Raw genomic sequence first — 18,524 nt, forward strand, 5'->3', positions numbered from 1 at the left:
ATCACACGGCAGAAGAGCGTACAATTTTGAGAGAATTATTATCTCCTGTCTAATGCAATTTCCGAAATCTTCTAAGATTATTTTCCCTATTTAATTTTCTTATATGGAACAGAATTTTCTCTTGCTCAGTTGGACTCTATTATGCTCTATTTCCAAACAAAAGAGATGACACCATATATTTTATCGTTGTTTTAAATGTAACATACTATAAAGATCTCATGATGAACAGAGTCAAACGTTGGATGCAGGCTGATCGATCAAAAGGTCATATTAAAAAAAAAATACTACAATATGTTTATTTTCAAAACATCACTCCCTCTCTCTTAATATTTTCACTTCAATGTATGTTATTGATTTTCGGATATAAACTGCGCTTTCAGCCTTTTGTAAGCATTTTAAATAAGACCAGGGCACTGTTGCTCAGTAGACAGAGCGCTCAACGCTTACGAAAAAAAAATAGGACAAATTCACATTGCGTTAAAAAAAAAAATCGTCGGGCAATCAACAATCATTGAGTTTTAAAGGGGTAACAAGCAATTGGTACTGCCTGTGCCTTCATCCTTATGGTTTTTAGGGTAATATTTTCTTTCATAGAATACCCGATGTCGCTGGTTTTCCATCGCATTAAGACTTAGTACATCAAATGAATTAACCTTGACATTTCTTTTAACTTTGATCATTTCTGTTTTTCATTCAATTCTTATCGTAATTTTTTTTTCTTACTGGCATAATTGAAAAAAAGGTTTTATATAGAGCAGAATCCATTAAAATGCGTTTCGTAAGAAATCTCAAGCAGACAGCAACACTTGACATGTAGGTCGAGACATCACACGTATCAAGAGATATTAAATGTTTTTGTTTCGACATGTACTCTTTTCATACCTAAGTGCGGAGAGAAAATATAAGTGAAGAGTCTTTCCAAAGACCCAACTTTACACAGCCCAGAGCAGACTCGAACCAGGGACTAGCTAGTCCGAATGCGAGTGTCATACCATAAGACCACAAAACCATATTACATTGATTTATATTACATTTAATCAAGTGGCTTTGCGGTCTTGTGGAATGACGCTTGCCTCCGATCGGAAGGTCCTGGTTTCGAGTCTCGCTCTAAGTGGCGCATAGTTAAGCTCTTGTAAAAGGCTCTTTACTCACATACTCTCACCATAATCAGGTGTAAAATGAGTACTCGGCCGTTAACAGGCTTGTCTCTGTTGGAAAAGAATTGGAATATATCGCCTATGAAGCGACATTTCATTTGTCGTCCTACATGTTTAGTGTTGCTGTTGGTTAGGGACCCCTTGTAAAACACTTTGAGCACGTGTAGTGAATAATGAGCTAAATAAAAGCTCAAATTCTTTTTCTTACGGTTCTAACATAATTGAAAAAGGTTTTATTTAGCGCAATACCAATTAAAATGTGCCTCAATTCGTTTTGTAAAAAGTCCCAAGCAGAATACAACACTTGTCATTTAGATCGAGACATCTCACGTATAAGGCGACATTCCATGTTTTGTTTCGACATCTAGCTACTCTTTTCATACGGTGATAGAATGTAATTGAAGAGTCTTTTCCAAAGACTCAACTTAACACAGCCCAGAGCGGACTCGAACCAAGGACCTGATAGTCCGAATGCAAGTGTCCACATAAGACCACAAAACCATATTATAGTGATTACATAATAAAGTGGCTTTGAAGTCTTGTGGTAAGCGACACATTGTTAAGACCTTGTAAAGGTACCTTTACTCACAGACTCTCACTGTACTCAGATTCAGATGTAAAATGATTACTTGGCCGTTAACAGCGTTGTCTCTGTTGGAAAATAAAATTGTAATGTCTCGTCCTGCACGTTAAGTGTTGCTGTTGGTTAGGGACCCCTTGCAAAACGCTTTGAGCCCAGAGCGGACTCGAACCAAGGAGCTGCTAGTCCAAATACAAATGTCATTCCATAAGATCACGAAGCCACATCACATAAAATATAACCAGTTATTTCCGGATTTTGGAAAAAACACGTATTTAGAAATTTGGCCATTTTCTGGCCAAACTTTGATATATTATATTTGAGTTTTTTTTCCGGATACCCGGCAGTTAACTGGTTAATATCGAATCTTATTGTGTTTACCATGCTTTATCGATACTTCCATCTTTCTTTCACCCAGTGTCCCACTCCGTTCTGCAGGTGACATTCAAACTCAGTCGACACACTGGCTATTTTATTATCAATCTCTACTTACCGTGTTGTCTTCTCGTCATCATTTCATGGGTGTCCTTTTGGATCAACAGAGAGGCCACTGCAGAGAGAATTGCACTTGGTATGTATGTATGCATTGTTGATCATATCCGATTTTCGACCGACATGGGAAATATTTTGACCCAAAAAACCGAAATCCCAAAATCTACGAGGTCTTTCGTCGAGGACGACGTGTACATAATATATGTAGGTCTAACATCAGAACCCACTTATGGGCCTAGTTTAACATTATTGTAATTGACAATATTTTGCGTCATTTTTAAAGATTTCCATTATAACAATAAGCACGCAAGGAATTGGGTTATCAGACCTGCAAGTAAGTGCACGTCGATCGAGGACAATAAGTTACAAATTCAGGTTAAAAATCATATCTAAGAAAATTTAAGAACACAAAATGGTAAATTTGAATGGAATACAACACCGTAAATTATTTGTTTCATACCACACCATCAATCAGTCAGCCGTCCGTATTTTAATAGAGACAAAGAGGGAGGAGGTTCAATAATGAACAATGGCGCGCGCGTTAAATATTTCTCCATGCTGTCACTCCATGGGTAGCTCTCTGTCACTCCATGGGTAGTTCTTTGTCACTCCATGGATAGCTCTCTGTCACTCCATGAGTAGCTCTATGTCACTCCATGGGTAGCTCTCTGTCACTCCATGGATAGCTCTCTGTCACTCCATGGGTAGCTCTCTGTCACTCCATGGGTAGCTCTCTGTCACTCCATGGATAGCTCTCTGTCACTCCATGGGTAGCTCTATGTCACTCCATTGGTAGCTCTCTGTCACTCCATGAGTAGCTCTCTGTCACGCCATGGGTAGCTCTCTGTCACTCTATGGGTAGCTCTCTGTCACTCCATGGGTAGCTCTATGTCACTCCATGGGTAGCTCTCTGTCACTCCATGGATAGCTCTCTGTCACTCCATGGGTAGCTCTCTGTCACTCCATGGGTAGCTCTCTGTCACTCCATGGATAGCTCTCTGTCACTCCATGGGTAGCTCTATGTCACTCCATTGGTAGCTCTCTGTCACTCCATGAGTAGCTCTCTGTCACGCCATGGGTAGCTCTCTGTCACTCCATGGATAGCTCTCTGTCACTCCATGGGTAGCTCTATGTCACTCCATGGGTAGCTCTATGTCACTCCATTGGTAGCTCTCTGTCACTCCATGGGTAGCTCTCTGTCACTCAATGGGTAGCTCTCTGGATCGAGAGAAATATAGTTCCTAGTCACAAGTTAATTGCCATACTCTGGAAAAAACATGTATTAAACAATTTGGTCAGAAAACTCGTCCTTCAAATATAAATCGATTAAAATGACACTCATCTTGGCAAAAACTCTTAAACCTAAGACTTCGCGAAGTCCAAGGTTTGAGAGTTTTTGCCAAGATGAGAGTCATTTAAATAAATCAATATTTCATGAAGAATCCGAGAGTGGTTGAATCTTCTGGCTGAATATATAGAAGTCTAAAATCAAGTTCAAAACTTATCAAACACTGAATGTAAAACTTTCTATTTTCTTGTTCTTAATTTCATAACTTGAAATAGTCTCTTCTATCTAGTTTTGATCTTTCTCATCTTACTTCTTACCAGATTAGAAAGATATGGGAATATATGAATTATTTAGTTTGCAACGATTCTGTAAAAGTAATAAACAAAAATCAATTTAAGAACTTAACAAAAAAAATAACAAAATCACAAACACGGAACGTTTCGGGCACAAAACTCTTCTTCAGTCAACAACCAAAAAACAAAAAAGAAAACCCAATAAAAACATAAATATATTGCTTTAAAAACAGATAAGTATTTTTTTAAAAGGTTCTATTGGTTTTTTTTTGTTGGCCGAAGAATGGTTTTGAGTCCGAAACGTTCCGTGTTTGGTATTTTGTGTTTTTTTAAAAGCTGTTATATTCATTTTTGTTTATTACTCTTTACACCCCGCGGCTTCTAACAGCTTAGTATCACAATTATCCTGTATGCTGCCGTTCTCTGAATATTTTTTTTTTAAACCCCCAAAAAACACAACCATATTTTTAACATGTCCAGAAAGCACGTCTTTCAAATAGCATTCGATTAAAATGACCTTCATCTAGATAGTCAAAAACTCACAAAATTGAGCCTTCCTCGAGATATCAGGTTTGAGACGCTTTGCCAAGATGAGGGTCATTTTGAGGATGATAAGTAAAAGATAACAGAGTCAAGGAACTTTTTAATGGATATGTTGACTCCAATACGCTTCCTCAGTCGTAACGTCACTTCCCTCGCAATGACGCATGGTAACTTAGTAACTGGCTCTAAACTATCGGAACAACCTTATGAAATATTTCTCCGACGAGCATAAAACACAAGACATATGAAAAGTTCTAGCCATCATGAAGAATAAAAAGTACCGATTTTCTTTGTTTAGAACCACGATGGCCGCCGTTGCTGGGCGACGTAAAATCAGACTATTGAATCTAATTACTGTATTAAAAATAGTGAGCAGTTGCTTTCATTTTAAAGGTCTGTTGCTTCCTATATCAGCGATCATGTCACGTCAATTGGATTCAATCGTCTGATGTCACGTCGCCCAGCAACGTCGAGCAGCATGGTTCTAAACAAAGAAAATGGGTACTTTTTATTCTTCATGCTGGATAGAACTTTTCATATCTCATGTGATCAGAATGTATAAAAGGCAAAACATGATCATATTTGTATTGTTTTTCTCCCCTGGATACACTTTTATGGTGGTCGGAGAAGTATTTCATAAGGGCGTCCGCCATTGTTCCTATAGTTTTGAACCAGTTACTAAGTTACCATGCGTCATTACGAGGGAAGTGACGCCATGAGTGTTGAAGCCTATTCTCTCTTTCTTCAAAAATTTCACATCTCTCATCCGCCCACCTGCCATATCAGTATTTTGAGAATTCTTTACATATCTGTGTCATTCTTTAACTTCTTCCTCTTCTCATCCCTTCTAGTTTCCTTGTCAACATTGGGGTTTTCTTTCTTCTAGATTGTCATTCTTTCTCTAAAAGTAAGCAGGAAATCTGGTAACCTAGATCATACTTGGCTCTGTGCCAACCTGAGAGAGAGAGAGAGAGAGAGAGTACTTCTTCAATCCTTCAATGGCATAATGATATTGTAGTCTCTCTGCTGTTACAATTTTATTTTCAAATTCCTTATTAATACTCCATTATTCACGCGCATGTATTTATAATGCAAATTATAACGGTAAACTTGATGTTTCTGTTTTTCATTAGGTTCTGGTTATCCAGTACGTATGACATGAACATAACTGAACTCAAATCACCTTATTATAGATAGTATGCGCTTGGCTAAGAAGCTCATAACATTGCCATCCGGAAGTATAACGGACCAAACACAAAACTGGTGTATCCATGAACGTTTATAGTCGGTTAATACAGTTCAGTGAGCATTACTCATAAACGCGGAGTCAAAAAAAACAATAACAAAGACCCGAGTGACGTCATCTGCATACTATCTATAGGATCACAATTATATTAACTGGGAATTTACTTCAAAAGGCCGTATCTACACTATTGTTAGTTTTAAAGGTTGTTTTCCCCTTTACAACCATAAGACTACAACAATTTCGGTAATCGAACTTATAAATATCGACACGGGTCCCACATTGGTAGGTATGCCTAATATGGTAGTTTCAATGATTCATTTTATATTATTAAGTCTTTTTATATAAAACTCCAGAAAGTCTCACTCACCCCTTAAAGTGCATTCAACTGATGTCTCGCTTTTGTAAATTCAATGTAATACACTGAAACAATCTATCTTGCCTAAACAGTTGCATGTCAAGTAAACATCCCGCTGTCGTGATTTTGAAAAATTGTTTTGAAAGGATTCTGTTGAGATCAAAAGAAGAAGCTTTCTTTTTTACCTTTATTTTTTGCGAATCCCGCTTGATGCCATATTGATTAACTTTCAATATGCATGTTAACACGGAAGCCATGGCTGACATTCGCTGCGCATGCACAGTAAGCGAATGTAGGGCGTGAGATGTATTATTCCAAGATGGAAGGCAATAACCATAAACTAGCGCTCGGTGTTAATTCCAATTTAAGAAAGGCGATTTACATTTAGATAGTGATCCTCCACATTACACATCACTAATTAGAAATGGGGGAGGGGGGGGGGTGAGTGAGTGAGGGGAGGGGGAGGAGGACTTTGTTACAGGATAAATAATATATAAAATAATTGGTTTATAGTTGAGTGCCCGACAAAACATAGGAAACTGCAGGAAAAAAAGTTGTGTGTCAGAAGAAAAAAACAAAAACTCCAAGTGTCTCCTCCGGGAGTCGAACCCACGATCTTTTGCCCCAAAGGCCAGCAAAATATGACAACACAGTAGTCGAGTCCCCTTTGACAGAGGTAAAATTCTTCAAGTTAGGTTATCACACTTTTATTGGTGCTATACGTTAAGGTAAAATACTCACAACATCAGTCAGCAAATGTGTATAACTTAAAACTTTTATAGTCTGATTGATATAATTTAGTGAAAACAAATCACTATCAAGCTGTCTATACAACAAAGAGCTGAATGACGTCATCTCCGTTCCATCTGTTTGCGAATCAGACTTTAAACGTTCAAGGTTACACATAATTTCGTGTGTTGGCAGAGGTTATATCCCGTCAGCGAATGTCATGACTTTTTTTTGGCTAAACGTACAGCATCAATGAAGTATGTGGATGACGTCATTCAATCGTTTCTTGTCGTTTTCAGATAGTTTCAGAGGATAACAGTTCTCAACCAATTCCCTAAGCTAGATTTTAAGTTATTAACGCTACACATACGTTTGTGTGTTGCTCAGTTGTTTTGGTGTGCAGAACTGCAGACTTTTACTTCAAACCACATGTGACACATAAACTCAAAAATATTATGCCAGGGTGGTTCAGACGTTAAAAATTGAATTTGTATTTCAAAATATAAGACTTGGGTTTTCTATGTTTCATTGTGGGAAATGAATATACACAATCGGACCAAAAGTAACATTTCCTATTTTTGTCACTTAAAACGTTAAAATCCGCTTTTGTTTCGGTTTTACCCAGATATCAAATCGCTTAGAAGCGGTGGGTCACCTATCTACCATCTATATTAACTCACTCAATCCTAGAGAGTTTTGCTACTTTTCAAAACTGAAAAAAAATGGATTAAAAATGAGCATGTGCATAGATAATTTTATTCAACTATCATTAACATGTAAGAACTAAAAAAATTATCTTTGATACTACACCTATAATTTGTCTTAGAAAAATTGTAATAAATACGCATGGGGTAAAAGTAACCCCGGATATACTACGGATATAGTCGGTGTTAGGGTTGAGTGAGTTAAAAAAAAGAGCAACTCGGTCTGTTTCTCTGTGTGTCGACGACAGGGAAAACCAGGCGACTATCGACGGCTATAAAAATTCGTTAGTTCGTTAACATTTTTATCCTTCTGATGCAAAGACGTTTATATAAAAAGGGCTATCTATATATAAATAAATGATTGGTGACTAGCAACACAATAATATAATATAGCTGTAACCATTACACAAAGTCGGCGTAACTTTCGCGAGACATAATCTTGTAGTATTGAATATAATGAATTAAGTTGACGTCACTCACTTCTTTGTTATTTTTTTAAAGACCGTCATCAGAAGGATTGGTTCACACGTAATTCTCTTTCGCAATGTCCCAGGTTTGAGAGTTTTTGTCTAGATAAGGGTCGTTTAAATCAATCGATTGAAGGGTGAATTTTCTGGTCAAATCTTTAAATACGAGTCTTTCCAAAGCACAAAGCACGGTAGCTAACTGGCTATAGATAGAATGAAGTTGACATCACTCGAGACTTTGTTATTGTCTTTTGCCATACGCGTTTATGAGTAATTCTCACTAAACTGCATTAACCAAACTAGAATCGTTTAAGGTTACACATAGTTTTGTGTGTTGGTCCGTTATACTTCCGGATGGCAATGTTGTGAGCTTCTTAGCCAAGCGCACACTATCTATACACACAGTTTTGTGTGTTTGAGTAGTTACGATTGTTTTTGGAGGGCTAAATCTGCCGTTCTCTGAATGAATACATTTTATTTATTTATTTATTTATTTATTTATTTATTTATTTATTTATTTATTTATTTATATTTTGGTTAGAAAACTTGTCTGTGAAATATGCTCGATTATAATAATATTGATATTTGAAGAAAACGTTTTTTGACCTATGGATAGTAAAGTGTTTTGTTTTCAGTTTACGGAATACTTTTGAGATTTTTACTTAAATACAGAAACCAATAGAATTGATGAAGATGGCGTAATTCAGCTCTTTGTTATTAGTTTTAGAGTGCTAATCATATGATCAATTCTCACTAAATTCTCTCAGCTAAATTTTGTTTATTGTTACATGCAGTTTAGTATGCTGGTACAATTCATTTGACGGGCGGAGAACATCGAGTGAGTATTTTATTCAAACGCATCCATATGCCATTAATATAGGATACGTTGTTAATATAGATGGCATGCAAGATACAATTAAAAAATAAGTAGAAAAATAATTGAATAGATAGATAAATAAATGAATAGATTAAAAATTAAATAGTTACCAGACTCATTTTAAATAATATAGAGTATACAATTGACGTCACTCAACCCTTTGTTATTTTTTTACACAATCAGTCGTCTAACTAGTTCTCTCTAAATTCTCTCAATCAGACTTTTTAAGGTTTCACATAGTTTTGTGAGTTGATCTGGCAGGCAGAACTGGTAATTCGTGGGTATTTTACTAAAACACATAACATAACATCAATAGCGTAAAATGTAGTAAGAATCCCAAGCAATGTTATTATTCCATGACCCAGTTCTAAATTCAAGAGATATTGAGCTTTCGCTTTTTTAAAATTCTACAATACTCTTGCAAAAAAAAAAAAAAAATAATAATAATAATGATAATAATAAAATGGAAAATACACAAATTAAAGAGACAATCTGTCCATGTATGGAATAGAGAGAAGAAAAATAACACAGAGGGCGGTGGTTCTCAGTATGTCATTGAAAGGAAAGATGCATACAGACAAGTGTTCTTCGGTCTTTTGACGCTGATTTTTATCAAAGTCGAAAAGGAACGAACGGCCAATCATAACAAGCTCTAGGGAAAAAGTCGATGAAGCCGGGATTACGAGAAATGAACTGAATGAAAAGAGCTGTTCCCTTATCGGACGAGGGTGTATGGTTGAGGAGCGGAGAAGAAGAAAGATAGAACATGAAGAATATTTTGAGCCGTGTCAATAATATGATGAATATCATAGAAAATACGGGATTTTCCATAGATGATCTTTCCCTATTTTCGTCGAGAGACAGTATCATCCGAAGTAATCTTGTTGTTGTACCAGGAAATTAAACGTGAATGTAAGAAGTAATGAAAATAATAATAGTAATTATATCGGTCACTCTGTTCCATGAATGAGATTACATAATATGTTGGTGAAGATGGAGTGAAGGATAAGTAATATTATCTACGTATTATTGTTATCGACCGTTCTCTAAATAAAACAACATGTGAAAAAATAATGGGTCAGAAATCTCGTCCTTCAAAAATATCAATCGATTAAAATGATCCACATCTTGTCAAAAAAACTCTCAAACCTGGGACTTTTGGGAAATTGATCGATAATATTTGAAGGACGAGACTTCTGGCCAAAATTTTATAATTTGTTGTTGTCTTGTTTTCATTACACGACAGATAGCCTATGCGGTTAAGGTTAACGTTTACTACTATTGGCTTGCAATCAACAACAGTGTGGTTATGTGGTATGACAGTCGCTTTCGGATTGGGAGGTCGTGGGTTCGAGCCTCGCTATGCGAACCGTTGAGTCCTTGGAAAAGGCTCTTTACCCACATTCTCTCTCCGTACTCATGTGTAAAATGAGTACCTGGCCGTTTACAGCGTTGTCTCTCTGTCCAAAAATAATTGTAATATCGCCTAACAGGTGTCATGTCTCGTCATACAAGTTAAGTGTTGCCGTTGGCCAGTGACTCCTTGTAAAGCGCTTTGATTACGTTTAGTGGAAATTGTGCTATATAAAAGCTCAATTTAATTAAATTTAATTTAGTTGTAACCAACATGCTATTATATGTGAAAATGTAATTGTTTAGTTTGAGAATGACAAATAAATTTGCCAACTAGATACATTACGACGAACAAACCAAAGATTTATTTTTTCACAGTGAATATCAATTGCGTAGAAAATGTCCTTAAAGACCCCCCCCCCCCCCCCAAAAAAAAAAAAAAATTACCTTTCTTATAATATGTCAAAAGCAATGTTTTCCATATTACCGCTTAACAACAAAATATAACAATAAAATAAAAATCCATGCATTGTGCTTACTCAATCAGGTAAAATCATCATTTTTAACCAGGACGAGTTTTCTGGCCAAATTTTTAAATACAACTTTTTTTTTCTCAAGAACACGGCAGTTAACATCTAAAACTGATCCTACATAGAGAAAGCTAGGCAGACGGCATTCTAGCATAATTTTAATAACTATTTTTGGTGTGTTTTAGCTACATTATTTCGATGGGAGGCTGGCAACTCAGTAAAAAAAATTGCTTTTATATAGCGCAATATCCACTAAATGTGCTCACAAGGGGTCCCTGACCAACAGCAACACGTAACATGTAGAACGAAACATGACGCCTGTTAGGTGATGTTATCATATTTTCTTTTGACAGAGACAACGCTGTCAACGGCCAGGTACTCATTTTACACCTGAGTACGGTGAGAGAATGTGAGTAAAGAGCCATTTTCAAGGACTCAACTATGCACCGAGCGAGGCTCGAACCCAGGACCTTCCGATCCGAAAGCGAGTGTCATACCACAAGACCACATAGCCGCACGATAAACAACGATAACGATAAACAACGATAAAAATAATAATGAACTTGAACCTCTCTCTCTCTCTCTCTCTCTCTCTCTCTCTCTCTCTCTCTCTCTTTCTCTCACCAGCTATTATCATTAATTGCCACGCCGCTTTGCGTGCTAAGGGATAATAATGTCCTCCAAAAGAGCGATCTGTATATGCGAGACGAAGGCAACGGCAACATTGTGACATTTCAAGAGTAAATCAGTTTTGGTCGATTTCTGCCACATACTCATATAAAAAAAAAAAATTCTAGTAAACTAATAACTTTTACTTCCGCGATTACTTTATTTTTCCTTTCATATTGCTTAATAAAATTATGTAAATTTAATGTTTATAACGTTTATTTATTTATTTATTCATTCTTGTAGTTCGCGTTTGTAAAGCTAATCCTTATGGATTTTATATATATATATATATATATATATATATATATATATATATATATATATATATATATATATATATATATATATATATATATATATATATATGCAGGTCTGAAATGTAATATTTAGCGTACTTTTTTTTCTATCCCCATGACAAAAATGAACCCATGATAAATTGGGCTCTCAGGCCTGCAAATAAGTATACATCGATAATGACGTATCATCTCAAAATGGTACTATGTCGGAGTGTTTAGAAGCTAAAACTGAATTTCTAGATAATTTATGAGTGTTGAGTTACGTTTATATTATGTTTTATTTCGGATAACGAACGCAGTGACAATTAAAAATACCATTTTCGGCGCATTTCAGCGTGACTCAGCGTACGCCCTTTGATTCATACTTTGAAGGTACCGAGTTCGATCACTCGCCGCTGCCCTGTGCGGCCTTGAGCAAGTCACCTCGCTCTATCTCAATCAAAGAATAAAGGGAATTTTATATATTTTATTTGATTTATCTATTTTTATTTATAAAATCTGCTCTTGACATTTTACTCATCCCGTCATGAAACAGTTGTGAGATTAATTAAAGTAGTGTGCGGCTATGTGGTCTCGTGGTATGACACTCGCTTTCGGATCAGAAGGTCACGGGCTCGAGCCTCGCTCGGCGCATAGTCGAGTCCTTGGAAAATGCTAATTTTCTCACATTCTCTCACCTTACTAAGGTGTAAAGATAAGTACCTGGCCGATAACAGCGTCGTCTCTATCGGAAAAAAATTGTAATCCCATCTAACAGATAACGTCATGTCTCGTTATACATGTTACGTGTTGCTGTTGATTAGGGACCCTTTGTAAAGCGCTTTGAGCAAGTTAAGTGGATATTGCGCTATTTAAAATCTTGTTTTTAAAGTTTAAAGTAGTCCTACAGAGCTATCGGGTTCATGGGCCCGGGCTCTATCCCAGTTTCTATAGCGTGAAAAGGGACAATAGCAATTGCTTGTCAATCGCAAGTACTTTCCGCCAGATTCAATAGACCCAGCTACCCAGTCACTGCTGGGTGAACAAGGCAGAGGTCAGAAAAAAATCTCGACTGCAACACCCGGGATCGATGTCGGTTCCTTTGCTTGCGAAGCGTGTGTTCTACCAACTGAGATATCGGGACCCCCACAATTTTTAGATGATTTGTCAGACAATAGCTAGTTTGGCTCCCGGACTCTGATAACTTTGTTTTCTCTTCATTCTTCATACTTCCAGGAGCGACGACAGCATTAACATTAACCCTGCTTGAAATGGAGAACAAGAACCAGCTACCCAAAGTCTCTTACATCACGGCTCTTGACATTTACGTGGTGCTTTGCTTCGTTTTTGTCATCGCTACCACCTTGGAGTTTGCTGTCGTCCACTACTTTACTAAGTATGGCAGCGGAGAACCAGTTACAGTGTCCAGTGATGAGGACGAGTCCGAGGAAGAGGTGGAATTAAAAAAAAAAAAATCTCTTTAAATTCCATTTCTATATCACTATCATTATTATTTGTATCATCATCAGCATCATCATCGTCATCATCATCATCATCCTCCTCCTCCTCCTCCTCCTCCTCCCCCTCCTCCTCCTCATCATCATCATCATCATCATCATTGTTATATATATTATTAATTTTATTATTATTATCATTATTACTATTATTATTATTATTATTATTATTTTTATTATTATTATTATTATTATTATTATTATTATTATTATTATTATTATTATTATTATTATTATTATTATTATTATTAGCATTATTATTATTTATTATTATTATGATGATATATATCATAATAATTATTATTATTATTATTATTATATATATAATATTATTATTATTATTATTATTATTATTATTATTATTATTATTATTATTTTATTATTGTTATTATTATTATTATTATTATTATTATTATTATTATTATTATTATTATTATTATTATTATTATTATTATTTTGTTGTTGTTGTTGTTGTTGTTGTTGATGATGATCATGATTTACTCTTCAGAGAAAAAATAATATGGTTATTGGCCAGGAAAGGCATAGACAACCTCTTGAGTACTTTAGTACTAATATTTTAGTCGCTCATTTATCATTTAAGTGATAGAGCAGAATTTGCTATAGATTAAATGTAAGAATTATACAGTTGTATATACCTACGTGTAGTTCGTTAAAATGATTTGATTTTTAAAAACAAAAAAATTTCTACCATTTAACAAATTTAACAACTTTTGTCTCTCCACGCATATTAAATATGATATTTCAACTTTTAATCAATGAAGAAAATAATAGCCTTTTACTTAAAACGGTGTTACTGGGTTGTAGTAACCTGTTGTCCGTGCACGAATTTATATCCAGACCTCCCTACAGTTACGAAAAATTCGTAGAACTGCGAAATATTGGCTCCAATTTCAGAACTCCATGAGCCTCTCTAAGTCATTAAAACTTATTGAAAATGAGAGTCGATGAAAGACTCTATAATGTAAAGTATTTTAAAGTGTTACATTGTCCTTGTGGGGGATAATTATTGATTTATAAATTTAATTATATGGACTACAATTTTCATCTCCTAAAAATTACGAATTTCACAATGTTCAAGTAGGCATGTCTGCATATTATATCTGGTCAACGTGCGTTTGAAAATGCTTTCTTTACGTTTCCCAACCATAATATCTGGGGAAGTAAAATTTGGAGGTTCCCTTGGCGTGAATCAAATGCATTTGTACTTTGATGCGATGTCGATACTTTCGATTAAAAACAAAAACAAACAAAACAAAACAAAAAAAAAGACAAACAAAAAAAACAAAAAAACTAGAGCGTTTATATAGAGCAATATCCACTAAATACGCTCAAAGCGCTTTACAAAGGATCCCTGTTCAACACCAACACGTAACATTTAGAACGGAACATAACGCCTGTTAGGCAATATTACAATCTTTTCCGACAGAGACAATGCTGTTGACGACCAAGTACTCAGTTTTACACCTGAGTACGGTAAGAGAATGTGAGAAAAGAGTCTTTTCTAAGGACTCAACTATGCGCCGAGCGAGACTCCAACCCAGGACCTTCCGATCCGAAAGCGAGTGCCATACTACAAGACCACATAGCCTCACTGATTACTGATATTATATCGATTCAGATTACAGAAGAGAACGACGAGGAGACTACGAGTGTGACAGACGAAGGCTGCACCTACAGATGGCCGTCGCAGAAGATTGGGGTCAAGGTCGGAGCCATTCCAAAATTATTTCTTTGTTTAACAGGGTAGGTCATTTGAAATAAATGTTATGAATGAACATAGTGCATTCATTATCACATAACAATGAAACAGGAAATTTTGAACACAAAAAGTAGTTATGACACATTGTAATAAAAAAAAAACTTTCCGCAAATAAGAACAAAAACTCTTTCGTGTTTTTCCAGTTCAGTGAACCAGTCCTGTCAGAGATATCCTTTGGACACGCTTGCTGTTAACATTTTAAAAAATACGCCCTTCTTCACAGTGCCTGGGCATTCCATGAAGGATTAATTTAATGGATCCACCAAACGCCTGATGTCAACAGGAATCGCCAATATTGTCCTAAGTGAGCAAATTTGGGGGTTGACAATCTTTCCCAAAGAAAAACAAAAACAAAAGTGCCCGGTACTTTAACCACTTGGCCACTTCGTTCCACCTCCCCCCCCCCCTCTCCGACATAAATGATTAATAAACCCTTTTTTGCGATAGCTAGTATTGATGGGGTCAATAGAGTGATTACGCGTTTGATTCACTTTGATTTGAACCTCCAAATTAAAATCCTTATTATAAACCCCTGACCACTCACTTGGCTGTATGTAAGTCCGTAGAAATAGTCTTTTGCGCTTATTTACCGGTCCTATAAGAGCGCCAAAAGCAAATGAGGGGAGTATGGACATCTCCGGTAACGTCGACATGCTCGCCATAATATACGTACCAATGCCCGCTCCCATTTTTTCAATGTCTCAATCAAGGACCTTTTTATATTAAAAGCAATGTATTAACTAATAACTAATATTAACTAAATATTATTGAGAGAGTACTCAAAAATTAAAATATCAATACAAACGAGTCCCTGTATGAAATAAAAATAATTCCTATCTCTCAAAATATTATATAATCAGAACCTGTATCTGTGGTTTTATGCTTTCTTGGAACCGCAAATGCAAAACGTGCCACATTCGCAATGCAAAGAAAAGTTGCATTATAACAGGTCCCTCAAGGTACTGAAAAAACTCCCTACGGTCTAAAATCGAATTATGTTACAGAAATTATTCCACGAGAAGCTCTGTGACACGCCAGACCTCAGCGTCTGAGTAGTACCAAGTAACTGCAATGAGATTCCGAATGGCAGGCGATGATCTATGTTGTGTACTTGGTTAAGGACCCCAGACGCAATGTTTCATTCACTCAAGCAGCAGACAATGTGGATCCTATTTTTGGTTTCATGCAGTATAAGTAACCCTTTTTGTGCATCGAAACGCTATCAAACAACTGTCCATTTAACAGAAACCTGGATAAAAATCTTCATGGACATTTGAGGTCTGAAAGACTCCCTTTTCCTAATCTTTAATAGATATTTCTTAAAATCCTTTTTGAACAAAACAGTTAATTGATCATGTATCGTAACTTTTATTTCAAAACTTAAAAACTTCAATGTTTTTTTCTAAAATATAGGACAAGAGCAAAAGCCAACCAGGCTCGAATAAAGAAAACAGAGTTGACCAACACAGTCAGTCAAGTGGACAAAGCTTCTAGAATTCTCTTCCCCGTGGCGTTCTGTGTCATCAACCTTCTCTATGCCGTGGCGTACTGGTTGGGGGCGTACGTAGAAGAATACTAGAGCCATGAAATATGCTTTTCACAGTTTTTTTTAATGTCCAAAAACAAAAATAGGGGGAAGGGGGGGGGGGGGGGGGGGGGGGATGGAGAAGCGATTTTTGAAAAGCTATGATTTTTACGTTATTTGTTATTTGTGGACAATTAATTTACATTTTGACACAGGCAATAAATACATTTTATATTATAAGCTTTGTGTACCAAAAAAATGTTATTGGTGTAAATAAAAATTGTAGAGTTCATTAATAATTTTGTAAGGAGTATTAAAAAAAAAATAATTGTGCACCTATAGTTTAGGTTTTTACTATACCGTAAGTGCAATAAAAGTAAGGAGCATCCATATTATCCTTTGCAGCGCCCTATTGAGCATAGTAGTGTGGAGCCCGTGATGGCGGAGGCCTTTCGGGCACAGGGTTGGATCTCTATAAGTCGCATATCAGGGCGGGCCGTTCAAGGCTCCAGCTTATAGGCCTGACATCCAGGATGGTCGAGTGACGGTCAACCGGAATTACTCCTTTGCCCCCAATATGCCTCAAGCACCCCCACCAACGACAAAGTAGGTGATCATTTCATCAGTGGAGATTTGCCACTTGTCCAACACGTACCCATTGTGGTCAAGAACCCGGAACCGCAGAGCATAATATAGTTGAACGGTGCGTTGTGATGAAGCTTCCGGGTGGGTTTGCGACGGTGCACGAGTGCGGTAATGAGTTTGCGTCCTGGATAGTTCGTCATAACATGGTAGTGTGAGTACCATAAGAAGCTGCTGCCCTATTGAGAACAAGTTCATCATTTTGAGTTCAAGAATCCGAGAAGGCCTACGTGAATTACACCTCTCCAATAACCTCACCTGTTATTTCAGATAAATTATTTGTGATTGTCAATCTGATAATCTTCATTATTGAATGAAAGAAAGGCTGGATAATTTAATTTTTCTAGTGAGGTCAAAGATTTATCATTACCCGTCAAAACAGGAAGATTGCAGGCGTGAATATTCTCCGTACAGAGAATAATACTAAGTCAGTCAATTTGGGATCGGGAGATGACTAACTCCGTTAATCCAACAAACCCAACGCCTACTTCTCTAATAATACAGTGCAACTCCGCTTCAGCGGACTCGATACGGTTGAAAAAAAGAAAATGTTGCTGCCCTGAAGCTCAAAGAAATAAATAACAATATGAAATTGAAATTGAATGTAAGCTTCAATTTAATAAACGAAAACAGATAATGTGGACAATGCTGGTTTCCCCTTTATCACCAAAACAAAAACATGTCACATATTATCTCATTCTGTAGGTTTTATTCATCCTGTTTTGTTGATAAAGGGGAAACCCAAAACGCCCCCATTATCTGTTTTCGTTTATTAGATTGAAGCTGACATTCAATTTCACATTGTTATATATTACGTTTGAAATACTGTACTCCATTTTTTATAATTTACGCACCAATTTTAAATAGACGTCTACATATTTAAATGTTTTCGAAAATGTTGTTAAACGATTATTCCATGTCAGTATGAATGAGTTTGGTTTTACAGTCGCGATCAAATTTTGTTTCGTTTTATTATTTTACGTTTTGAATAAATTAATAAATAAATGTGGATAATATATGAATTTTAAGAAATAAAAATTATGCATCATTCTACAACCACAATCTCACCCTTTTTCATTTTGTATAATAATAAACCTTCGCATACATTCAAGATTTTCTTTTCTTTTTTGTTTTGTTTCGTGATCAGTACATAACAGAGACGATTTACAAGCAAAAACAAATATCACCTCCCAAAACTAACACTATACATTTGACTGTTTACTTCAAGCCAATGGCTCGGGCAAAACCAAGTAATCCCGTTCCAAGACAAAGAAAGAAAGCAACTCCGAACGCAGGTTAGGGGGATAGAAGACAGCATGTGACCCCCTGCCCACCATGGGTCAATAGACCCTACCCAGGGGTCACGGGGTTTGTAGCCATTCCAGCGCCAGTAAAAAGGTAGATGATAGAAAAGTCGAAAGATCATGATCGGGAGTGAAGCGTCTAATAAGAAAAAAACACCTACAAAGAGGGACAAGGGGAGAGTGAAACAGATATGAGAAGAC

The 18,524-nt window shown here is 36.3% G+C and overlaps 1 protein-coding gene across 1 annotated transcript in view; it reads left to right on the top strand.

Annotated features, from left to right (window-relative positions):
• Positions 1-18,081, top strand: part of LOC144970118 (gamma-aminobutyric acid receptor subunit alpha-2-like) — a 51,757-nt gene extending 33,676 nt beyond the window's left edge. The window contains exons 7-10 of the mRNA XM_078909364.1: positions 2,156-2,308; positions 12,795-13,012; positions 14,712-14,836; positions 16,266-18,081. Of these exons, the coding sequence (XP_078765490.1) occupies positions 2,156-2,308; positions 12,795-13,012; positions 14,712-14,836; positions 16,266-16,431 (662 nt within the window). The 3' untranslated portion in view covers positions 16,432-18,081. The remainder of the gene's footprint in view (positions 1-2,155; positions 2,309-12,794; positions 13,013-14,711; positions 14,837-16,265) is intronic.
• Positions 18,082-18,524: the final 443 nt, after the last annotated feature.

Source organism: Berghia stephanieae, chromosome 4 (assembly GCF_034508935.2).
Source record: "Berghia stephanieae isolate SIO BIC M18660-M18661 chromosome 4, UCSD_Bste_1.3, whole genome shotgun sequence".
Classification (NCBI taxonomy): domain Eukaryota; kingdom Metazoa; phylum Mollusca; class Gastropoda; order Nudibranchia; family Aeolidiidae; genus Berghia; species Berghia stephanieae.